General features: G+C 44.3%; 1 protein-coding gene across 1 annotated transcript in view; it reads right to left on the bottom strand.

Moving 5' to 3' along the window:
• Positions 1 to 26,215, bottom strand: part of DCHS2 (dachsous cadherin-related 2) — a 237,902-nt gene that overhangs the window by 124,201 nt on the left and 87,486 nt on the right. The window contains exon 3 of the mRNA XM_089302325.1: positions 6,141 to 6,372. Coding sequence (XP_089158451.1) covers positions 6,141 to 6,372 — 232 coding nt within the window. The remainder of the gene's footprint in view (positions 1 to 6,140; positions 6,373 to 26,215) is intronic.

Genomic DNA, 26,215 nt, shown 5'->3' on the forward strand with positions numbered 1-26,215 from the left:
TTCTTCTGCTATAAAATTACAAAATAAATAAACACAAAAGTTAAAACAAACAAAAAAGGCTCTTTTCTTGTTACTAAAGAGAGTACTTCAAACAATGGAGGGAAAAAATCTACATATAATTTATAAAATGAGATTAAAAAACATAAAAAAGAACTATTAATAAATATGACTCTTGTGTTTCTTCCTTCTAAAGCATAAAACAGAATGGTCTGCCTTGTGCCCACATCAAAGGAAACCAATGAACTGAGAATATGAGAAATGTAGGCTCTTTCTCCTGGTGCCTAAACACATTTTACTAAAATGTTTTTTGACTCAACAACAACTTGGAAAACCAAAAACAGAACAGGAAAAGAAACCCACACGAGAAAATAACCATGACATTGCCACACCCACCTCGAGTCTTCTCCAAACATTTTCCTTACCAGATGAACACAATAAGCTAAAGGGCTCTATTTGTAATGCATGAGTCTTGGTAGAGGACAAACAGGCCAATGAGAAATCACTTCTGGAGAACATGAGCTGCCTGGCAACAACATGTCTGCCATAGAAGTCATCAACATGAAAGGATGAATGGACCCAGAGCCTATGAATGGAATGTCTCTAATAAGGAATTTAGAGCAATGCCGGAAGAAGTGATGGAAATTGAAATGGGTTAAAACAAATAAATGGGCCGGCGCCGCAGCTCACTAGGCTAATCCTCCGCCTAGCGGCGCCGGCACACCGGGTTCTAGTCCCGGTCGGGGCGCCGGATTCTGTCCCGGTTGCCCCTCTTCCAGGCCAGCCCTCTGCTGTGGCCAGGGAGTGCAGTGGAGGATGGCCCAGGTGCTTGGGCCCTGCACCCCATGGGAGACCAGGAAAAGCACCTGGCTCCTGGCTCCTGCCATCGGATCAGCGCGGTGCGCCGGCCGCAGCGCGCCGGCCGCGGCGGCCATTGGAGGGTGAACCAACGGCAAAGGAAGACCTTTCTCTCTGTCTCTCTCTCTCTCACTGTCCACTCTGCCTGTCAAAAAAAAAAAAAAAAAAAAAAAAAAAAATAAATGGTCTCATCAATTCTCAATATTTGATTCATACTATAGAACTAATTTCTCCTCAAACTACTGAGATAAATGCTTAGGCTCAATAGGAGTGAGGAGGCCAGTGCTGTGGCATAGCGGGTAAAGTCGCCGCCTGCAGTGCTGGCATCCCATATGGGCGCCAGTTCAAGTCCCGGCTGCTCCTCTTCCAATCTAGTTCTCTGCTGTGGTCTGGGAGGGCAGCAGAAGATGGCCCAAGTCCTTGGGCCCCTGGGCTCACGTGGGAGACCCGGAAGATGACCTTGGCTCCTGGCCTCGGACCAGTGCAGCTCCAGCCGTTGCAGCCAACTGGGTAGTGAACCAGCAGATGGAAGACCCTTCTCTCTCTCTCTCTCGCTCTCTCGCTCTCTTGCTCTCTCTCTCTGCCTCTCCTTCTCTCTCTGTGTAACTCTGTCAAGTAAATAAACAAATAAATCTTTTAAAAAAAATAGGAATGGGGGATAATGGAAAGGTACTGAGAATTGCTGGGAAAATTCCCAATGTAAAGGGAAGGGAGGAGGAAAGAACAGATGCAGAGACAAAGGGAGGTAAGCAGAGAAAAATAAGCGTCAGCACTGTTAGGCTGGAAGGAGAGGCTGAGAGAGTTTAGAGGAGGAGAGAGACAGAGAAGCAGGCCACGCTGTGACCCAGAGGTTTTCTTAAAAAGATTTACTTTATTTATTTGAAAGGCAGAGTTACAGGAAGGGAGGGAGGGAGAAAGTGAGGGATGCAGAGAGCGAGCAAGAGGGGGAGAGAGAGAGAGCGAGACAGAGAAAGAAAGAGATCTTCCATCTGCTGGTTCACTCCCCAAATGGTTGCAACAGTGCAACAGCCAGGGCTGGGTTAAGCCAAAGCTAGAGCAAGGAACTTTGTCTGGGTCTCTGACATAAGTGGCCAGGCCCCAAGCACTCGGGTCATCATCCATTGCTTTCCCAGGTGCATCAGCAGGCAGGTGGGGTGGAAGCGGAGCAGCCGGGTCTCAAGTCAGTGCTCAGAGAAGCTCCCATGCAACTTCCTAAGATGCTCTAGTAAGAATTGTGGTCACTTTTTAAATTATTTCTATGTGGCATTCATTCATTTATTCTACAAATATTTGCTGATACAGGCAGTTTCTTTGGATAGTGTTGAAGCTGGTAGCCTTTGCAGAAACAAGCCTAAATGTGGAAGCCAGAAAGCCCAGCTAAAGTACAAATGGCAGCAGCAACAACTATAACAACAGCAAAAACCAGTAACGCTCCATACTTTATTCTTTAAGAATATCCTTATATATAAGGTACCCTGATCCACTATTGGTGGGGATGTAAACTGGTGCAGCCACTGTGGGACACATTATGGAAATACCTCGGAAATCAGAATACAGACCTATCATATGACCCAGCCATCCCACTCCTGAGAATTTACCCACACCAAAAAAAATCACCATATTAAAAAGTTATCTGTACCCACATGTTCACTACAGCTCAGTTCATAATAGCTAAGACATGGAATCAACCCAGATGTCCATCAACTGAAGACTGGATGAAGAAGTTATGGTATATACTACGGAATACTATCCAGTTGTTTTAAAAAAAAATGAAATCCTGTCTTTGGCAACAAAATGGACATAACTGATAACCATTATACTTAGTGAAATAAGATAGTCCCAAAAATACAGATACCTTATGTTTTCCATGATCCAAGGTAACCAATAGAGAACGTAAAATGTAATGTATTGGAATGAAATGGACATTTTGAGATTCAATGATTGTTTATAGCCCTTGTCTCTTCTGTTGAGGAACACTGTTTTTTCTTCATACTATTTGTACTATTTGTTCAACTCTTTTACTTAGTGTAGGGTTAACTTTACTATCATTAAGTTCACTGGAAGTAGATCTTTGTAAAAATTAAGAGTGGGAATGGGAAAGGGAGGAAGGAGGAGGGTGGGAGCATGGAGGGGGGTAGGTGAGGGTGAGAAGTATCACTATGTTCCTAAATCTGTATATAACTTCAATAACATTTTTTTAAAAAGAATATCCTTATATAGAAAATGTGGTGGAACTTGCATTGTGGCCTAGTGGGTTAAGCCACCATCCCGGATGGCAGTATTCCATAAGGGTGCCAGTTTGAGTCCCGGCTGCTGCACTTCCAATCCTAGCTCCCTGCTAATGGACTTAGAGGGCAGCAGAAGACAGCCCAAGTGCTTGGGCTCTAGCACCTATGTGGGAGACCAAGAAGCAGCTCCTGACTCTGGGCTTTGGCTTGGCCCAGCCCTGGCTGTTGCAACCATTTGAGGAGTGAACTAGCGGATGGAAGAGCTCTGTCTGTCTCTCCTTCTCTCTCTCTGTAAACTTTGCTTTTCAAATAAATAAATAAATAAAATTGTTCCCAAATAAATAAATTAAAGAAAATGTGGTACATCCCTTATAGCAGACAGTATGGATATTTCTCAGAAAGGTAAAAATAGAACTACCCCCATGATCCTGTAATCCCACTTTCAGGCATATATTCAAAGGAAATGAAATAAGTTTGTCAAAGATACAACTGCACTACCATATTCATTCCAGCGTTAACAGCCAAGATATGGAATCACCTGCAGTGTCCATCAGTAAATGAATGGATAAGAAAATGTGGTATGTAAGTATGAAGACAATGGTATGCTACTTAGCCTTAAAAAGTAGGGGACCCTGCCATTTTTACAACAGGAATGAATCCGCAGGACATTGTGCTAAAAGAAGTAAGCCAAGCACAGAAAGACCAATACTACCTTATCTCACTGCACATGGAACTAAACTTGGAGAATTCATAGTAGCTGAGGACTGAATGTGGTTGCTGGAGTTAGGGATGGAACTGATAGGAGACGCTGGTCAAAGGGCACAAAGTATGAATTAGGATGAATAAGTTCTGAAAAGCCACTATATAGCATGGTGACTACAATAAGAATGTGTCCTTGAAAACTGCTTAGGGGCTGGCGCTGTGGCACAGCGGGTTAAAGCCCTCGCCTGCAGTACTGGCATCCCATATGGGTCCTGGTTCAAGTCCCAGCTGCTCCACTTCCGGTCCAGCTCTCTGCTATGGCCTGGGAAAGCAGTAGAAGATGGCCCAAGTCCTTGGGCCCCTGCACCTATGTAGGAGACCCAGAAGAAGCTCCTGGCTTTGGATGGGCAGGAGCTCCGGCCATTGTGGCCATCTGGGGAGTAAACCAGTGGATAGAAGACCTTTCTCTCTGTCTCTACCTCTCTCTGTAACTCTGTCATTCAAATAAAATAAAAATAAATCTTAAAAAAAAAAAAAGAAAGAAAACTGCTTAGAGAGTAGATCTTAAAAAGTTCTCACTACAAAAATCCTAAGTGTGTGAGGCAGTGGGATATTACTCAGCTTGACTGAGTCATCTCACTGTTTACATGTATCTAAACATCACCTCACACACTGTAAATACTTGTAGATAGGCGTATACTCTCAGTTGCAGCCTACCAGTAGAAGAACTTCTGGAATTCAGCCATTCAGACTGGAGATCTCCAACTGTTCACTGGACACCCTTTCCCCACAGCTAGTCAGGAAGCTGTTTCATCCTCTGCTAAAGGTTAAAAAACAGCATTCCTCATCCTTGTGATTAAGGGCAACCAAATTCCAGGCACTGTCTGAGAAAGGTCTTCAGTCTAAATGCCTGGGTATCAAAACTGCCAAGAACAATAACCCAAAGCTACTTCCATTACGAATTTGGTCTTTGCTTTAGACAAAAAAATGCCAGGATACTTTCCCAGATAATGACCCACATGATTAACAATGGCATTTGTCTTACAGCTGATGCCAGGCAGGGACGCATGGGGCTGACCACAGCCAACAGAGCAAGAGAACTTTTCTAAAAACAGAATACAGGACAGCTCATTCTTCAACATCTTCCAGGGAAAACTGGATGATGAGTGTGTTGATGTCTTTTCAAAACAATCTGCTACATGCTCTTAGATCTTGGGCCCTGATTGCTGGCTGACCTATATATTTTTTGGCAATGCTAGTGCCCTAGAGGGGCTGATGATTTGACAGGCAGTGAAGGTCCTCAGTGAAGATGAATTTTGAAAAAGCCGAGATAAGCAGACTAATTTCCGACAAAAGTATTTTCTTCTGATCTTCGAAATGTTAAAGAAGCCACATCAGGGGATTATTTTGAGTAAGGAAAAATGTGCCTTATAAAGACTGCCAGTGTCAACAACTAATCCCCCAGCCAGTCACAGAAGCCAGAGGAGGCAGGCTTTCCAGACAGAGCCAGGGACCCCACCCACCCAGCTCAGCGCAACAGCAAAGTTAATTAGCTTCCCAGCACAAATTACGGTTTGTTATGCACTATACTAATGTATCATTTTTTTTTGCAGCCTCATTTTTGTACCCCCAAATCTCTAATCTCTTGAAAGTATTATAATATCACATACTAGAAACTTCATACTTTATCATAATCAAATATTTCAAACATGATTACCAGCAACAAACCAAAGAAAAGAGAAGATAACCTCTTGGATATTCTTTATTTCTGAAAGATTCAATTTGTCTACTGACTTCTTTACAAATATGCAATTATAATGTTAGAAAACTAAAAGGAGCATTAGGCATTGTTTTAAAATCAAGGAAACTAAAATCCAGAGACTGAAGGAATGCCAGACCTAGTACAAAGACAGGTGTCTCCTTTGAACGTCTCTACAAATCTTCTTGAGCTAACATCATCTATTCATACCCTGGAATGATGCTGAGTCATCCTTAGGTGGTATGAACATGCAAATCAAGGGAAATAGACATTTGCAAAATAAATACTATCAGCCAACTGTCTCTTTATAATTTATTGCCTTTAGTTCTCATGAAAACTTTGCAGTGTCCATTTTATTGGCACCAATGTAAAGGTAAGGAAACTGAGCCCAATAACGATCCCAAGATGAGTAGCAGGCAAAGCTGGGACCCAGAGCCAAGGCTCACCTAAGTAGAGAGTTCAGGGCTCCCTGGAAGGCTCTGCCTGCAACATCCCTGCTATTGGATAAGAAGTCACTTTTTCTAATTTTCCGGCTATGAAACAATTAAGCAGAGGATTCCTAGTCAAAGGGTAGAAGCTGGGCCGTGATCACGTACCTGTGGTGGAGTCGATGGTGAAGAGGGATGACAGCTCTCCTGGAATGAGTTCGTAAGCCACCCTTCCATAACTCCCAGAATCCCTGTCGGTAGCGAGAACGTTGATGACCTCCGTGCCTGGCTGAGCGTGACTGCTGATGCTTGTCACGTACGTTGATGGGTTAAACACAGGATGGTTGTCATTCACATCTTCCAGTTCCACACGGACAAAAGCCTGGGCACTTAGCCCACCCTGTAGGATGGATGAACAGTGATTACACTTGGGTCTCTGCTGAACACTGGAACATAGAACACGCGACAGGAATCCAGGGATAGTACTGGAAACAATGAGACATGCATGTGTGTGTATGTATGTACACACATACATAAATTCTTGGAGAGAGGAGTTCATACATGAAAACCAGTATCTAGTACGTCAATGCTGATGATTAATCATGAATGAGGTTGCCGCTTCAAAGTTCTTATGGCAAAGTGTTCAGAGTAAAGGCCAAAGATATTCAAGGGAAATTGTCCCAACAGCCAAAGGGAAATGACAATCTCTTTAGCCCTAAGTATGCTAATTTTAAAGTGAATGTTGGTAAGTGCTAAGGGCAGTGGGTGATGACCCAGTAAAAGCCTTGCTAAGAAGATACCATTTAACCATGGGTCAACCTACGTGAGGGAGGCTAGACTTCAAAACATCCAGCAGGAACGAATAACAGGTAGCAGACAGAGAAGGTACAAAGGCCCTGAGGCAGGAGTGCAGTGCGCTTCCTGGCCTGCTCAGGGACAACAAGGAAGCCAGGAGGGCTGACGTCCAAGAGGCAGGAACAGGACAGGGCAGTTCTGTGGGCCTCTGAGAGGACCACAGCTGTCCTCCCTGGCAAGGTTTGAGTACAGGAGCACCTTGATTTGACGTCTTCTTAGCTACTGCTCTAGCTGCAGTATTAGAACAGACTGAAAGGCAACAAGGGTGGGAGGAGGGAGACCATTCGGAAGCTCTGGGAATCAAGTCCAGAACTGATGGAGGCCCAAGTGAGGAAAGAAATGGTGAGGGTACTTATCTTACATATTTGGGGCCAGATTTGGTTTGGAATTCTGCATTTTTTTTAAGTTTTAGAAAGCTCAGAGGTTCTCCACAAAGTTCCTGGAAAATGTGCATTATCTTTTAATTGGTTTTCTGCATACATTTTTAAAGATTTATTTATGTGAAAGGTAGAGTTACAGAGACAGAGAGGGAGAGAGAGAGAGGTCTTCCATCCACTGGTTCACACCCCAGGTAACCGCAACGGCTGGGGCCGAGCCAGGCTGAACCCAGGAGCCAGGAGCTTCTTCCTGGTCATTCTCTACTGCTTTCCCAGGTGCATCAGTAGGAAGCCGGATCTGAAGTGGAGCAGCCGGGACTTGAACCATCACCCATATAGGAAGCTGGCAATGCAGATGGCAGCTTAATCCACTACGCCACAACACCAACCCCTTTGCATACTTTCTGAAGTACTCTTGAATAACGTACAAAGTAGTGAGAAGTGGATCCTACTCTGTTAGTTGCCTGCATCTGAGCACAAGAAGAAGAACGAACAAAACAGAAGAAAACAATACTCTGCAATTTTAATCTTTCTAAAGTAGAACATGTGTTCCTACTTTAAAGCACCATTTTTCATTTCTCTGGTGCATTTTGACACTTTCAGCTTTGACAAAAATCCTTGGTCCGTCACGACAGCCTGGGTTTTCTCTTATCCTCCTGTCCTTCCTACTCTCCTGTGGCAGGCAGACGATGTGGCGAGAGAGGAAGCAGACACTGCCCCGTGCAGACACTAGGGAAGCACATGTTGTGCGAGGGAGAGTGGGAATGAGAGTATCATTTGGAATGAAGTTAACAACGAATCCAGAAATGGTTCTCACATTCCAAGACCCATGTGCCCCACTCTTTGGGGACTAAAAAAAAAAAAAAAGAATTGGGATTCCTATCTTTAGAGATATGAGAATGCTTCAGAAAGTTTGTGGGAAAGGAGAATTAGAAGATAAGTTGATTTGGATGCCAAAATGGTGTTTGCAGTCCATGCATATGCGAGGTCTTCAAAAGGCTCACGGAAAATGGGACAGGAGGCATCAGTAGAAGAATAGATCAAACAGAAGAAAGATGTGTGGGCTTGGAGACAGGCTATCTGAAACTATGCAGCTAAGGGGTGCAGAATGAAGAAAGAAAGAATGAAGAGCAGTGGAGAAGCTGATAGGAACTTTCAGGTAGCATTAAAAGAGCAGACATCTGAATTCTTATTGGGGTTAAGAGAGAATTGAGAATGGCAAAGAGTGGAAAGCATATTCACAGAGATAGTAAGAGAAATTTTCTGAAATCTAAAGAAAGGTACGAGTATCAAGGCACAGGAAAGTAGAAGGACACCAGATAGGTTCACCTCAATCAAGTTCATCTCAAGATAATAATCAAGCTCTCCAGGGTTCAAGATAAAGAGAGGATTATTAAGGAAGAAAGAGAAAAGAAACATGTAGCAAGTAAGGGTAACCCAATCCAACCTACTGCCAGCTTCTCAGCAGACACCACAGAGGCTAGACAAGAGTTGAATGAGACATTCTCAGTACTCACAGAATGAAATGCCAATCAGCTTTGCACCTGCAGAGCCATCCTCTAGATACAGAGGAGAGATAAAGACATTCCCAGACATACAAAAGCTGAGAGAATTTATCACCATCAGACCTGTTCCCCGCCCCACACACAAATGCTAAAAGGAATTCTTCAAACTGAAAGACAGTTTGTCAAAATTAGCAAATGAGTAAGAAGAGATGGCCAGAAGCTGCAACACTCACTGGAAGGACTAACTAGACAGACAAGTTCAGAAGGCTGTAATATTGTAAACATGGTGAGTAAGTCATTTAGGTCTTTAGTATGAAGATTGAAATTAAAATAATTTTAAAAATAACTATACTGGCTGGCGCCATGGCTCACTAGGCTAATCCTCCACCTTGTGGCGCCGGCACACGGGGTTCTAGTCCCGGTTGGGGCACCGGAATCTGTCCTGGTTGCCCCTCTTCCAGGCCAGCTCTCTGCTGTGGCCAGGGAGTGCAGTGGAGGATGGCCCAGGTGCTTGGGCCCTGCACCCCATGGGAGACCAGGAGAAGCACCTGGCTCCTGGCTCCTGCCATCGGATCAGCGCGGTGCGCCGGCCGCATCGCGCCGGCCGCGGCGGCCATTGGAGGGTGAACCAACGGCAAAGGAAGACCTTTCTCTCTGTCTCTCTCTCTTACTGTCCACTCTGCCTGTCAAAAAAAAAAAATAAGAAAAAAAATAACTATACTAATATGTTAAGAGATAGGCAATGTGGAAAGGTTTGAAATGGAATATCAACTATTCAAGATGTGGGGGCAGGTATTTGCACATTGAGTAATATGCCACTTGACACATGTGCCTTCCATGTCAGCATGTCTGGGCTCCACTCCTGAGTCCAATTTCCTGCTAATGCACAGTCTAGGACGAGGCAGGCAGTGACTTCTGTCACTGATACCCACACAGGTACCTAGGTTGAGTTCCTGGCTCCTGGCTTTATCCTGCCCAACGCAGGCTGTTGTGGGCATTTGGGGAGTGAACCAGGGGATGGGAAATCCCTCTCTCCCTTTCAAATTAAATGAATATTTTAAAAACTCAAAATGTAGAGAGGAATGCAGTGCAAGTACAGAGTTTTTAAGCAGAATTTTAAAATGCCTTTCTTTGTTCATGTCTTTCCCTGTCTTTATGATCAGTATTAAGCTGCTACGATTTCAAAATAGCTTGTTATAACCCAAAGGTGACTTTATAAGCCTCATGGCAAATACAAAGCAAAAACTTACAGAAGACTCACCAGAAATAAACAAAGGACTCAAAATACACTGTTAGAGAAATCACTAAATACAAAGGAGGAAATAAGAAGGAGGGGGGCAGGCACTGTGGCACAGTAGGTTAGGCTGCCGCCACCTGTGATACCAGCATCCCATATGAGTACCTGTTTGAGTCCTGACTGCTCTATTTCTGATCTAGCTCTCTGCTGACGTGCCTGGGAAGGCCCTGGAAGGTGACACAAGAACTTGGGCCCCTGACACTCAAGTGAGAGACCTGGATGGAGTTCCAGGATCCTGGCTTAGTACTGGCCCAGCCCTGGCCATTGTGGCCATTTGGGGAGGAAATCAGCAGATAGAAAATCAATCTTTATCTCTCTCTCTCTCTCTCAATGAATGTATGTGTGAGTATATGTTTGTGTGTCTCCCTCTCTGTAATTCTTCCTTTCAAATAAATAAAAATAAATTAAAAAGAGGAGAAAGAAAAGAATTAAAATAAAACTAGAAAACAAGTATCAAAATGGCAGTACTAAGACCTTACCTATCGGCTGGCGCCGCGGCTCACTAGGCTAATCCTCCGCCTAGCGGCGCCGGCACACCGGGTTCTAGTCCCGGTCGGGGCGCCGGATTCTGTCCCGGTTGCCCCTCTTCCAGGCCAGCCCTCTGCTGTGGCCAGGGAGTGCAGTGGAGGATGGCCCAGGTGCTTGGGCCCTGCACCCCATGGGAGACCAGGAAAAGCACCTGGCTCCTGGCTCCTGCCATCGGATCAGCGCGGTGCGCCGGCCGCAGCGCGCCGGCCGCGGCGGCCATTGGAGGGTGAACCAACGGCAAAAGGAAGACCTTTCTCTCTGTCTCTCTCTCTCTCACTGTCCACTCTGCCTGTCAAAAAAAAAAAAAAAAAAAAAAAAAAAAAAAGACCTTACCTATCAATAATTACCTTAAATATAAATAAATTTCTCAAAGACATAGGGGTGACTAAATGGACGAGTAAGAGCTGACTACAAGCTGCTCACAAGAAATTCACTTTATCTCTAAAGACATGCACAGACTGAAGGTGAAGCAGTGCATGGGTTGGTGTTGTGGTGTAGCGGGTGAAGCTGCTACCCGCAACGCCAGGATCCTGTATGGACGCCAGTTCATGTCCAGGCTGCTCCACTTCTGATCCCACTTCTTGTCAATGGCTTGGAAAAAGTAGCGGAAGATGACCCAAGTGTTCGGGCTGTGCCACCCACATGGGAGACCCAGAGGAATCTCCTGTCTCCTGGCTTTTTCCAGGCCCAGTCACAGCCATTGAGGCCAACTGGGGAGTGAACCAACATATGAAAGATCTCTCTCTGTCTCCCCCACCCTATAATGCTGACTTTTAAAATAAATAAATAAATCTTTGAAAAATTATATCCCATGCAAGTGGAATATAAAAGAAAGCAGACTAACCATATTTATATCAGGTAAACTGGATTTTAAATCAGAAGCAGGAAAAAGAGAGAAGGTCACGATACAATAATAAAAGGGTGAATCAAGCAAGAGGAAATAACACAAATATACATGAAACAAAATATATAAAATATTAATAATAAGCCTAAAGAGAAAGATAGACCCTAAAACAGTAGACTGTAACGTCACACTTTCCACACTGAAAATTTCAGACAGTTAGAAAATCAGGAGAAGCACTGGAGTTAAATTTGACCCAGTTCGACCTAACAGACACCTATCGACAGAACTTTCCCTCCAACAGTTGCAGAATACACATTCTTCTCAACAGCACAAGGAACATGCTCCAGGATGCATCATATGGTCCCAAAACAAATCTCAACAAATTTTTAAAACTAAAATTATATCAAGTATCTTTTCTGATCATAATGCAATGAAGCCATAAGTCAATAAAAAGAAAATTTTTGGCAGCTCTACAAATACATGGAAATTAAACAGGTTGAACAACCAAGGGACAAAAGAAGAAAGTAAGAAGGAACAAAATGGATGCAGCTGGGAATTATACTTAGCCAGTCCCAAAAAGACAAATACCATATGATCTCCCTGATCTGTGATAACTAATAGAGTGCCTAAAAGGTAATCTATAGAAGTCAAATTGAGACTTTGAGATGTGATGATTTTGAGCAATCCTGTCTAAACTGTTGAGGAACAGTGTTTTTTGCTATGAAAATGGAGCAGTTTTATCTATGGTGCGATCTACACCCTGACACCATCCTAGGCTCTAGCATCTGCCGCCATTGCTGGAAGCCAGGTGGCCACATGGCCCAACCACTGGTGTCAGCTCCACCCCCATCCTAATGGGATTCGCTGCTCCTACTTCCCTGCCTGCCCTCCATCAAAGTTTTATAAGGACCTGCTCCTGAACACGTGTCTCTCTAGCCTCCTCTTCTCTCTTGCTCCCCTCTCTCTTGGCTTCTCTCTTCTCTCCTGCTCACTCTCTCTTCTCTCCTCTCTAGCTCCTCTCCTCTCTTCTCTGTCTCTCTTACACTCGCCTTCTCTCTTTCCTTCTTCGTCTCTTCCCTCCAGTCTGCTGGGTTTTCCCTAATAAACCCTTTCCCTTACTCCGGTGTTTGGTGTGTTTTGTGACGACCTAACATATTTTTTTTCATACTACTTGTTAAACTTTTTACTTAGTGTATGGTCAATCTTAGGAGTATAAAATAAACTGAAAATAGATCTTTGTAAAAAAGAATGTGAATGTGAGAGGGAGGAAGAAGAAAGGTAGGAATGTGGGTGGGAGAGAGGGTAGGGTGGGAAGAATTACTATGTACCCAAATTTGTATATATAAAGTACATGAAGTTTGTATACCTTAAATAATATGGTTTCTATGTAAAAAAATTCTCAAAACAAATGAAAAGTGAAACAGAATATACTGAAAAACTATGGGAAGCATTAAAAGAAATACCAAGAGGGAAGTTTACACTAATCCACATTTGCTTGAAAAAATAGAGATCTCAACCTATGGCTGCACCTACAGGAACTAGAACAAGAACAGGGAGGGAGAGAGGGAGGAAATAGCATTATGTCCTTAGAATTAAATAAAATCTGTTAAAGACTAATTTAAATTTAAGGTAGGGGCTGGCTCTGTGGGTAGCAGGGTAAAGCCACTGCCTGCAGTGCCGATATCACAAAAGGGCACTGGTTTGGGACCCAGATGCTCCACTTCCTATCCAGCTCTCTGCTATGGCCATGGAAGGCAGGGGAGGATGGCCCAAGTCCTTGGGCCCTGCACCCACATGGGAGACCTGGAAGAAGCTCCTGCCTCCTGGCTTTGGATGGGCTCAGCTCTGGCACTTGTGGCCAAAGTGGTGAGTGAACCAGCAGATGAGAGACCTTTCTCTCTCTCTGCCTCTCCTTCTCTGTGTAACTCTTTCAAATAAATAAATAAATCTTAAAAAAAAAATAAATTGAAGGTTAAAAAAATTCAAAAAAAGAAAAGACCAAGCCCAAAATTAGTAGAAAAGAAAGTAATAAAACTCAGAGCATGAATAAATGAAACAGAGGGTTCTAAAATTATATGGAAGACCAAGGTAACAAGGATGACTCAGAAAGATAAACAAAATGACAAACATTTAGCAAGAATACCTAAGAAAAGACTAAAATAAAATCAGAGATAAAAGATGGACTTTACAACTGACACCACAAAAGTACCAAGGATTCTTAGAGATTATTATGAGTAATTACTGTACCATAAATTTGACAACTTAGAATAAATAGCTGAGACATACTTTACCAAGATTGAATCACGGAGAAATAAAATACTGGAATAGACTAGTAACAAATAATGAAACTGAACCAGTAATAAAAAAAAAATCTTTCATGGATAATATCCTAGGACCAGATTGCTTCACTTTTTTTTTTTTTTTGACAGGCAGAGTTGGACAGTGAGAAAGGTCTTCCTTTTCCATTGGTTCACCCCTCAATGGCCGCTACGACTGGCGCACTGCGCTGATCCGAAGCCAGGAGCCAGCTGCTTCCTCCTGGTCTCCTATACAGGTGCAGGGCCCAAGCACTTGGGCCATCCTCCACTGCCTTCCCGGGCCTCAGCAGAGAGCTGGACTGGAAGAGGAGCAACCAGGACAGACCCTGGCGCCCAACTGGGACTAGAACCCGGGGTGCCAGCGTCGCAGGTGGAGGATTAGCCAAGTGTGCTGCAGCGCCGGCCTTCACTTTTGAGTCCTAAAAAAACATTTACATAAGTATTAACACCAATTTTCCTTAAATTATTCTTAAAAAAGAGGAGGGAATTCTTCCAAACTCATTCTATGAGACCAGCTTTATCCTGATACCAAAGCCAGACAAGGTGATGTGGGACAGGCAGGGAGACAGATTAAATTCATGAGATGGAGACCACACCTCCTGTGCCTCCAGGTAATTCCACCCATACCCACCCACCTGCCAATCAGGCTGTGTAAGCACTCCCCTTTTGGAAGTGAATAAGAAGGCTGTGGAAGGGAAGGGGGCCCCTTTCTCTCCAGCGCTCGCTCTCCCGCTTGCTGGGTCCTCCGGCTTGCTCCTGCTTCCTCTCCTCCTGGCCCCCTGGACCCACTGGGTGAGGATGCCTGTTTACCCTTCCTGGCCCGCTCTTCCTTAATAAAGCCCTCACGTTCCTGCGTATTCCTTTTTTTTTTTTTTTTTTTTTTGACAGGCAGAGTGGACAGTGAGAGAGAGAGACAGAGAGAAAGGTCTTCCTTTTGCCGTTGGTTCACCCTCCAATGGCCGCCGCGGCCGGCGCGCTGCGGCCGGCGCACCGCGCTGATCCGATGGCAGGAGCCAGGAGCCAGGTGCTTTTCCTGGTCTCCCATGGGGTGCAGGGCCCAAGCACCTGGGCCATCCTCCACTGCACTCCCTGGCCACAGCAGAGGGCTGGCCTGGAAGAGGGGCAACCGGGACAGAATCCGGCGCCCCGACCGGGACTAGAACCCGGTGTGCCGGCGCCGCTAGGCGGAGGATTAGCCTATTGAGCCGCGGCGCCGGCCGTCCTCTCACTTTCTAATTAACCTCTAGACTTTACCGTGCTGAATGTCGTGTTTGAGCCTGTGCTTAGAATTATTCTCTAAGTAAAAGGCAAGAGCCCAGCCGGCGCCGTGGCTCAATAGGCTAATCCTCCACCTTGCGGCGCCGGCACACCGGGTTCTAGTCCCGGTCAGGGCGCCGGATTCTGTCCCGGTTGCCCCTCTTCCAGGCCAGCTCTCTGCTATGGCCAGGGAGTGCAGTGGAGGATGGCCCAGGTGCTTGGGCCCTGCACCCCATGGGAGACCAGGAAAAGCACCTGGATCCTGGCTCCTGCCATCGGATCAGCGCGGTGCGCCGGCTGCAGCGGCGGCCATTGGAGGGTGAACCAACGGCAAAGGAAGACCTTTCTCTCTGTCTGTCTCTCTCTCTCACTGTCCACTCTGCCTGTCAAAAAAAAAAAAAAAAAAAAGGCAAGAGCCCAAGATGTTAATTTTTAGGATAACCTAGCCCACAACAAAGGGGGCTGGTGTTTTCACTAGGGGGTAAGATTGTTGCCTGTGAGGCTGGCATCCCATATGGGCACCATATGTGTCCCAGCTGCTCCACTTTTGATCCAGCTCCCTGCTAATGGCCTGGAAAAAAGCAGCAGGGGATGGCTAAGTGTTTGGGTCCCTGCCAACTACGTGGGAGACCCGGATGAAGCTACTGGCTCCTGGCTTTGGCCATTGCAGCCATCTGGGAAGTGAAACAGCAGACGGAAGACCTTCTCTCTCTCTCTCTCTCTCTCTCTCTGTAACTCTGACTTCAAATAAATAAATAAACAACAACAGGGGCCAGTGGTGTGGCGCAGTGGGAAAGCCACTGCCTGCAGTGCCAGCATCCCATATGGGCGCCTATTCTAGTCCCAGCTGCTCCACCTCCGATCCAGCTCTCTGCCGTGGCCTGGGAAGGCAGTAGAAGATGGTCCAAGTCCTTAGGGCCCTGCACCCGCGTGGGAGACCCGGAAGGGGCTCCTGGCTCTGGCTTTGGATCAGTGCAGCTCCGGTAGTTGCAGCCAACTACCAGTGGATGGAAGACCTCTCTCTCTCTCTCTCTCTCTCTGCCTCTCCTTCTCTCTGTGTGTAACTCTGACTTTCAAGTAAATAAATAAATCTTAAACAAACGCAAACAAAAAAAAAATAACCACAACAAAAAAGAACACAACAAAAACAAAAAAGCTACAGGTAAGGCCAGCATTGTGGCATAGCAGGTTAAGCTACCTCTTGCAACACCAACATCCCTTACGGGCAACTGATTCCTGTCCTCATTGTTCCACTTCTAATCCTGCTCCCTGCTAAAGCACCTGGGAAAGCAGCAGAAAATGGTTCAAGTGCTTGGGCCCCTGCCATCCACGTGGGACATCCGGATGGAATTCCAGGCTTCTGGCTCCAGCCTGGCCCAGTCCTGGCCATTTAGGTTGTGAAACAGCAGATGGAAGCTCACTCTCTCTCTCTCTCTCTCTGCTTTTCACATAAATAAACCTTTTTTTTTTTTTCATAAAAAAGCTTCAGGCCAATATCTTTGATGAGCATAGATTTAAAAATCTTGAGTGAAATACTAGAAAATTTGAATGCAAAAGCAAATTGAAAAGATAATTCAACATGATTAAGTGGAATTCATCCTAAGGATGCAAGAATGGTTCTATACACACAAATCAATAAACATGATAGACCATAACAACAAACAAAGGACAAAAAGATTCATTCATCTCAATAGATGGAGAGAGGTCATTTGACCAAATCTAATATCCCTTCACTATAAAAACTCAATAAATTAGGCATAGAAGAACTATATCTTAGCATAATAAAAGTCATCAATAAGCCATTGGCCAGTATCATACATGAACAGAGAGAAGCTGAAGACTTTGTAAGATCTGGATCAAGAAAAGGATGCCATATTTTCCCATTTTTATTCATCATAACATCAGAAGTCATAGAGCAAATTGGTAAGAGAAAGCATTAAGGAAGTCTACACTGGAAGGGAGAAAATCAAATCATCACTGTTTGTAGACAACATGATCTTACATATGGAAAACCTCAAAGATGGCATCAAAAAAACTGTTGGAACTAATGAATGAATTCAGCAAAATTGTACTTTAAAAAATAAATACACATGGGACCGGCACTGTGGCTCAGCGGGTTAACACACTGGCCTGAAGCACCAGCATCCCATTTAGGTGCTGGTTCTAGTCCCAGCTGCTCCTCTTCTGATACAGCTCTCTGTTATGGCCTGGGAAAGAAGATGGCCAAGTCCTTGGGCCCCTGCACCCATGTGGGAGACCCAGAAGAAGCTCCTTGCTCCTGGCTTAGGATTGGCGCAGCTCCGGTCGTTGCGGCCATCTGGGGAGTGAACCAGCAGGTGGAAGACCTCCCTCTCTGTCTCTACCTCTCTCTGTAACTCTGCCTGTCAAATAAATAAAATAAATATTTAAATAAATAAATACACAAAAATCAATAATGAACTATCTGGAAAGAAACCAGAAAGTAATCTCATTTATTATAGCCATAAGAAAAATAAAATACATGGGAATAAATTTAGATAAATAGAAATACATCTACAATGAAAACTATACAACAATGGTGAAAGAGAAATAAAGAAAAAAACAAACAAATGGGATTTCACCAAACTAAAACTTTTTTACAGCAAAAGAAACAGTCAACAGAGTGATGAGAAAACCTGCAGAATGGAAGAAAACATTTGCAAACTTTACATTTGGAAACTGTTAATAACAAGAATATAAAAGGAACTCAACTAAATATTAAAAAAATCCAATTTTTAAGGAGACAATATATGCAAATATGTAAGTTTCAATGGAAGACATGCCAAGTGGGCCAACAGGTACATGCAAAGAAGTTCCACATTACTAGTCAACTCGAAAATGTATATTAAAACCATATGAAATATCACCTCACTCCAATTAAATTGACTATTAACAACAACAACCCATAAAAGATACCAAGTACTAGTGAGGATGTGGAGAAATGGGAACCTTGCACACCACTGGTAGGAGTATATATGAGTACAGTCATTGTGGAAATCTGTTTAGAGGTTCCTCAAGAAATTAAAAATAGAATTCCCATATGATTCAGTAACCCCACTACTCTGTGTGTGTGTGTGTGTGTGTGTGTATCTCCAAGGGAAATTAAATCAGGCCTCGAAGACACATCCAAACTCCCACATCTATTGCAGCATTATTCACAACAGCCAAGAACGGAAACCACCAAAATATCCATCAACTGATGAGTGTTACAGAAAATGTGTTACCTATACACAAGGGAATTTTATTCAGCCACAAAAGGAATGAAATCCTGTCATTTTTATCAACATAGATGGAACCAGGGGACACTGTGTTAAGTGAAATAAGCTAAGCACGGGAAGTCGCATGCTGCATGATCTTGATCATATTTAAAAAAAAAATGACCTCATAGAAATTAATAGCAGAACGGTGGTTACCTTAAGCTACGAAGAATAGTGGGGAGGAAGTGATGGGGATTTGTTGATTAATGTGCATTAATTTACAATTAGGAGAAAGAAGTTCTAGTGCTCTGTTGCATAGTAGGGTGTCTCTGGACAATGATGATGGTATTGTTTCTTTTTTAAGCTGCAAGAATTCTGAATGTCTGCACTATAAAGAAATTTTAAATATTTGTGGAAACAGATGTCTACTGATTTGAATGATACAATCTATACGTGTACTGAAACATCACACAACACTCTATAAATTGTACATTTTTATATATCAGTTAAAGATAAAATGTAGATTGGCCCTACATCTTTAGAAAACCTAAATAACCTGTGGGTATCCAGGTACTGTGTAACTAGAGGGGTCTGCAGGTTGGTAACTTACAGAAAACACCCCCACAATGTGTGATAGAGACCTGCTGTTTCTCCAAAGTGCCTTCCATCTCAGTTTTGTGTTCCTTCTCCCTTGTTGTCTATGCTTGTCCTCAAGTTCAAGAGTCACTTAGAGCCAAGGAGACCAAGAAAGTGGGTAAGAAAAGTCATAAAAAACTTGGAAAGGTGAAGAAATAAGTATTTTTCTAGGTTAAGATCCTGAAGAACCAAGGTCTTAATTCCTGGGTCATCTAGGAAGATCTCAAATCAGTAAATACTATCAAAAATTAGCAAACGTTTGATGGGCAAAGTGAAAAACGTATTGACATGGAACAATGAAAACAGGAAAAGCTGTGCAGATCTCAGAATTTTTTGATGCTTTGTTATTTCCTTTTTAATTAATTTTCATTTTATAATAGATTCAGTATATTTTTCAGATATAATCCTAGGAAAATAATGATAGTGATACTTTCTCCTTGTTTTTTTTTTTATTTTTTATTTTTTTATTTTTTGACAGGCAGAGTGGACAGTGAGAGAGAGAGACAGAGAGAAAGGTCTTCCTTTGCCGTTGGTTCACCCTCCAATGGCCGCCACGGCCAGCGCACCGCGCTGATCCGATGGCAGGAGCCAGGAGCCAGGTGCTTTTCCTGGTCTCCCATGGGGTGCAGGGCCCAAGCACCTGGGCCATCCTCCACTGCACTCCCAGGCCACAGCAGAGAGCTGGCCTGGAAGAGGGGCAACCGGGACAGAATCCGGCGCCCCAACCGGGACTAGAACCCGGTGTGGATACTTTCTCCTTGTAACAATCATGAATGAATGCGCATTAAATGTGTTTTACATGCATTATGACAGTTGAAGAATTGTCATAATCTCCCTTTTTATGCTGTCTTGTTATAAACTAAAAAAAAAAAAGGAACAGAAAGAGGCTAAGTGTCTCATACAAGCTAAGGAAATCTGGAGTTGGAATATGATTCATCTGTCCCTAAAGCCCTCGGTGACTTCCTCTTAACTGAAGGTTTTACATTATTCCTATGGCCAAAAATTCTTTCACGTAAGACTTGCTTACACTAGGGACAAGCCGTATCATGAACACAGTATTAGAGAAGCAAAGGAAGACAGGGCTTTTGTTTTTCAGGAACTCACATTCTATGCGACAGATACTAGACAACTGGGCTTGTGGCACAACCTGGAGCCAAAACACCTCGGTTTTGTCCAGGACCACAGCCCTTAGAAAGTCCAACCCTACAAGCTGCCTCATCTGTAAAGCAGGGATATCCGTTTGCCTCACATGCCTGTTGCTACAAGGAGAGACCTCATACAGATGAGAGCGTCTAAAATGGTTAGCAACCATCAGTACAAGATGTTAGGCTCTCCTTCTCCTTTGACTGGGGCCAGAGAGATTTGTCTTGCAAGTCTAAATTTCCCAAGTTTCAGAAGTGCAATGTACATTTCATATACCTGGTAAGGTCTGGAGTGGCACTCTGTCAAAATCTGCAGCAAGATGAGGGATAGACACATGTCTAGACAAGGCAGGTTCTCATCATCCCAAAGGCAGAATTTACCCCATAGCAACAATCTTAAAACTCCAATTGAAGTCATCAAGGGCTTTAGGGTTTTAGTTTCAAAACTCTTCCATATGAGAACCATGGGGTTTCAGAATTATATACGCAGCGCTGTGGTATTATTTCAGATATGGCTGCATGCTAGAACTGAACTATGAGCACCAAACAGAGGAAAACCTCAACACTGACAAAGTCTCTGAGTTGGGTCCTCAAAAACAAATAGGATTTGACAGACAGATGTTTCAGGTGCAAATAACATCCGAGAACGTGTAATGTCATTTTTTTTTTTTTTGACAGGCAGAGTGGACAGTGAGAGAGACAGAGATAAAGGTCTTCCTTTGCCGTTGGTTCACCCTCCAATGGGCCGCGGCCAGCGTGCTGCGGCCGGCGCACCCCGCTGATCCCATGGCAGGAGCCAAGTGCTTCTCCTGGTCTCCCATGGGGTGCAGGGCCCAAGCACTTGGGCCATCCTCCACTGCACTCCCAGGCCACAGCAGAGAGCTGGCCTGGAAGAGGGGCAACCAGGACAGAATCCGGCGCCCCGACCGGGACTAGAACCCGGTGTGCTGACGCCGCAAGGCAGAGGATTAGCCTAGTGAGCCGCGGTGCCGGCCTGTGTAATGTCATTTTTTTTTTCAAAAGTCTGCCATGTTGCAGGAAGGGTAAGCACGCTGTAGGGCTAGAGGGAGGTGGATGGGCAGAGGCAGAGGGCGGCAGGTTCGAGAGAAATCACTTAATGGTCAGATTCTTGGAACTTGATCAAAATGCTAAGGAGGTCATAAACTTTTTCCTACACACCAGCGGACTCTATCAGTAAAAAACGTGGTGTGAACACCCCCAAATACACATAATTTTCTTTGTTAATTGCGAATGCCTATAGTGTATAAATGTTTTATTTATATTAAAAATGTCACAAAATGAAATTTGAAAGGATGAAAGTCTAATGTTCTCTTCCTAACATCCTGCACAGGACTCTATTGTTGTCATTAATGAAGTGATATGATCCAATCTAGGTTTTTAGGAAGAGACACATGGGGGCCATGAAGGGATGTAAGATTCCTTAACCAAAACGTTGAGGCAAGGGGGAAGGGGAAGTTCATCAAGTCAAATGGGTTGGCTGCCTGCCAGCATCTCAGAGAGTCAGGCATGCGTGTTAGCAGAGGCGATGCGTTTGAGGTAGGTCCCACTCCTTTAGATTGTAGACTCCTCTTTGGAAGAAGCATTGGGGGAAACCAGTACCCTACAGAACACACCCGAGGAAAGCTGACCTAAGCACATTTTCCCCATCTCCTTGACTGTCTACTCCCCAAAGCTGTGTATTGGAACTTGTGTCCAGCTCACAGGTGTTCTAACAATGCAACTGTATGACAGACTCTGTGCCTGAACCACACAGCTCCGCTGCTAACATTTGCCCAGCCCTTAGTTAGCAAATGAGTTAGCAAATGTTTGGGTGTTTTTAAGTTGCTGAAGTTCAGAAATAATTTTTTTCCAGCAAGACATAAATAAGTACAAGAGTACTACTTCAAAAAGTTCATGGAAGATGGAATTAAAAGATACGTTTGTTTCGTTTTGTTTTAAAGATTTATTTTATTTATTTGAAAGACAGAGGAGTTACAGAGAGAGAGAGGTCTTCCATCCGCTGGTTCACTCCCCAGATGGCCGCAACGGCCAGAGCTGCGCCAATCCAAAGACAGGAGCTTCTTCTGGGTCTCCCACGCAAGCCCAGGGGCCCAAGGACTTGGGCCATCCTCCACTGCTATCCCAGGCCATAGCAGAGAGCTTGATGGGAAGAGGAGCAGCCAGGACTAGAACCAGCACCCATATGGGATGCCGGCGCTTCAGGCCAGGGCTTTAACCCACTGCGCCACAGCACCAGCCCCACCGATATTTCTTAATTTTGTCTTACCATTCCTCTTTCCACCAAGAAGTCTTAGACCATTTTCGTTTCATTTTAATCATTTATTTTTTTAATATGGTAATAAACTTGTAACCATTCTGTCTGAATCCCAGTCCACCAAAGTTATGCTACAAAAGGGGAGTGGTTTGGGAAAGCTCCAAGCTTGAAGGCATACAGTACTAGAAGCAGGAGGGTCATCTCCAGGCAATCGACAGATACAGAAAACTTTCTTTCTACTTTGGTAATTTTCTATTTCCATTATCCTTGTTCTTGCCATTTGGACTCCTGTGTAAGAGACAATTAATGTCCATCTTTCTTATCTCTTAGCTCTTGGGACCTGTAGCTTCAATGATCGTGATACCTTCTGGCAAACTTTTCATGTCAATGAGTTCCAGTCTAAATTTCATGATTCAATGAGCAAAGGTGAAGGTAAATGAGGTTTAGATATTAGGGGGAAAAAAGAGCAAACTTTGGTGTCATCAAAGCCAAAAGAATCAATGTTCAAAGAATGTTTTGAAATTCATTGAGAAGTTGAATAAAATTAAAATAAATAATTCCATGGTATGCCACAAGAGTAATCATAGAGAGAATTAGTTTTATTAGAGAAGTAGGGAGGGAAGAATGGATCAAAGAAAGTTGAAAAATGAGGGGATAGAGAGAAGCATTTTAAGTAGATTTGCTGTGAGAGAGAAGAGAAATAAAATGGTTTTCTACAAAGGTACATGAAATCAAAAGAAGTTTTGTTGTTGTTTGATACACACTATTATTGTGCCTGATATGCTTATGGGAGTCATTCAGGAGAATCTGAGAAATTAATGATACACAAAAATTCATTACAGAAGTATTATCCTTAAGAATGATAGGATCCTTAGAGCTGGCGCCGTGGCTCACTAGGCTAATCCTCCGCCTTGCGGCGTCAGCACACCGGGTTCTCGTCCCGGTCGGGGCGCCGCATTCTGTCCTGGTTGCCCCTCTTCCAGGCCAGCTCTCTGCTGTGGCCAGGGAAGGCAGTGGAGGATGGCCCAAGTGCTTGGGCCCTGCACCCCATGGGAGACCAGGAGAAGCAGCTGGCTCCTGCCTTCGGATCCGCGCGGTGTGCCGGCCACAGCGTGCCGGCCACGGCGGCCATTGGAGGGTGAACCAACGGCAAAGGAAGACCTTTCTCTCTGTCTCCCTCACTGTCCACTCTGCCTGTCAAAAAAAAAAAAAAAAAAAAAGAATGATAGGATCCTCAATAGCAGAGGAAGTTGCTTGTAAGGCAAACATGGGCGTGTCTATTACAACGGGACAAAGGCAGAGTGTGAGCTGATACACAGGTAGGTTAGCAGATCTATAGCAGGAGGTTAATCCCTCTCCCTGACAAGTGTGTCCTTGTTCTCCAAGAACATTCAGCTGCTCAGGTTCAAGTGCAGAAAAGGCAAGGTCATGTGCACACAGAGCTGGGGTTTTACCAGGAGAGCTCAGTGGAGTGGAAGATGCGGAGGGAGTCTACAAATGAATAACACGAATCATGAGAACTGGTGATCTGAACACGGGAGAATCACCAGCGTGGGAACAGATGATCTGAACACGGGGGAAGAATCACCAGCATGGGAACTGGTGATCTGAACACGGGGGAAGAATCACCAGCATGGGAACTGGTGATCTGAACATGGGAGAATCACCAGCATGGGAACTGGTGATCTGAACACGGGAGAATCACCAGCGAGACTAGAGTGCTACAGTGAGATAAAAATGATGAGAATGCTTGTCGGAATACAGCAGGCTTGACAGGGAGATTTGTGAGGCTGTGTGATCCATGGTGATGACCCCTGGAAATGAGAAATCAAGGAATTGATGAGGACGCTGGATGAGTCAATAAAGGGCTATGCAAGTTTCTAAGGACGATGAGGAGCCGTGATGAAGAGGAAGATGGTGAGCAAGATGTCAAAGTCCTAAGTAATAAGAAGGTTTCAAACAACAAGAAAAAAGGGGTGTCTTGGGGCCAGCAATGTGGCATAGCGGGTAAAGCCGCCGCCTGCAGTGCTGGCATCCCATGTGGGTGCCAGCTCAAGTCCCAGCTGCTCCATTTCTGATCCAGCTCTCTGCTATGGCCTGGGAAAGCAGTAGAAGATGGCCCAAGTGCTTGGGCCCCTGCACCTGGAAACCTAGAAGAAGCTCCTGACTTCAGATCAGCGCAGCTCTGGCCATTGTGGCCAATTGGGGAGTGAACCAGCAAATGAAGGACACCTGTCTCTCTCTCTCTCTCTCTCTTTCTCTCTCTCTCTCTCTCTCTGCCTCTCCTTCTCTTTGTGTAACTCTGACTTTCAAATAAATAAATCTTTAAAAAAAAAACAAAAACACGTGAGCTGGGAGGTGGGCAGCTGGCCTAGTTGAAATGCCTACAGGCCATATCTGAGGGCTTGGATTCAAGTCTTGGCGCTGGCTTCTGACAACAGCTTCCTGTTAATGCAGATCCAGGGAGGCAGAGGGTGATGACTTGGGTCCATTTCGCTCACAAAGGAAACCTGGATTGACTTCCCAGCTCCCAGTTTCAGCATAGCCCAGCCTCAGTAATTATGGGTAAATCAGCAGATGGACACTTTGTGCCTGTCTCTCAACTTAAAAATTTCAAGCTGGCATTGATGAACAAAGGAGTAGAAACAATTTTAATTCTCTCTGGACAAGGGGGACACTGACATCGCCACCTTCTGGCTTGTGATTACTGGGATATGGGCTTCTCTGTCAGAGCTGGTACCATCAGGGGGTTTCAACCAGGGCAAGAAGAGAAAAGAAAGCAGGCTCTATGCGTAAGTGTTTTTGCTAAATGATGAACCATAAGTTCCAGAGTGCATGGTAGAAGAATTTTGTGGGTAGGACTGCGCAGAGTGGAGTTGAGAATGTGGATAATAATGAATGGTGGGAGGAAAGACAGAGGCAAAGTAGTATTTAAGACATCTGGAGAGTAATCCTGGTAATAAATTAAAGAGGGGTAGGCAATCAGTTTGAGATATGGTGCAGGTAATTTGTCTGTAAAACATAGGGCAGCTGGGGAACTGTTCCTCCCTGCGATGGGAGCAGTGGTGACCAGTGAAATAAAAGATAAGAATACGCCCTTGAACACTTCTTAGAAAGTGAGATAAAAATCCGTTAAAATTAAATTGAGTATGTCCTTCTACCTCAGCAAGTTTGCTTCTGGGGATCTTGAATTGCACACAGATTATGTAGGACGATTTCAATAGCCGATTTTTATCACGAGTATGCCCTAGTGCAATGGTGAAGAGCTCAATCAATGTGCTTTCTCTGTTGTGCACTGACAGAATCCTCCCTTAAGTGTGCAGTGCTGAGATAACAGTTGAAATAGCTTCACCACAGACACATTATTCTCAGTTACAGGATGTTACAAAATACACAGAAAGACTTAACCAACATATATGTACACATTATATCTATATATATGCATATATATAATGAGAGATTCATCTGGTAAAAGTGAGTGGAGAAAGGAAATAAGAAATTAGATAGAAGCGTGCAATAATTAAATTATAAAGCTGTATTGTGAAAGATCAATTGATTGCAAATATAATCCAATCATTTGGTTTCATATTGTAATGTCTGGCATACTCAGGGGCCACTGCTGTGGCATAGTGCGTCAAGATGCTGCCTATAGCGCTGGTATCCCATATGGACACCAGTTCGAGTCCCAGCTGTTCCACTCCTGATCCAGCTCCCTGCTAATGTGCCTGGGAAAGCAGTGGAGTATGGCCCAAGTGCTTGGGCCCCTGCACCCATGTGGGAGACTGGGAAGAAGCTCCTGGCCCCTGGCATTGGCCTGCCTTGGCTGCTGCAGTCATGTGGGAAGTGAACCACCGCATGGAAGATACCTCTCTCTCTCTCTCTCTCTCTGTGTGTGTATTTCTCTCTCTCTCCCTCTCTGTAGTTCTGCCTTTCAAATAAAGACAAAAGAAAAAAAAGAAAAAGAAAACAATGTTATGGCATCCTCGTGCCTTCT

Source organism: Oryctolagus cuniculus, chromosome 8 (genome assembly GCF_051225735.1).
Source record: "Oryctolagus cuniculus isolate XC-2025 breed Fujian yellow rabbit chromosome 8, ASM5122573v1, whole genome shotgun sequence".
Taxonomy (NCBI): Eukaryota; Metazoa; Chordata; class Mammalia; order Lagomorpha; family Leporidae; genus Oryctolagus; species Oryctolagus cuniculus.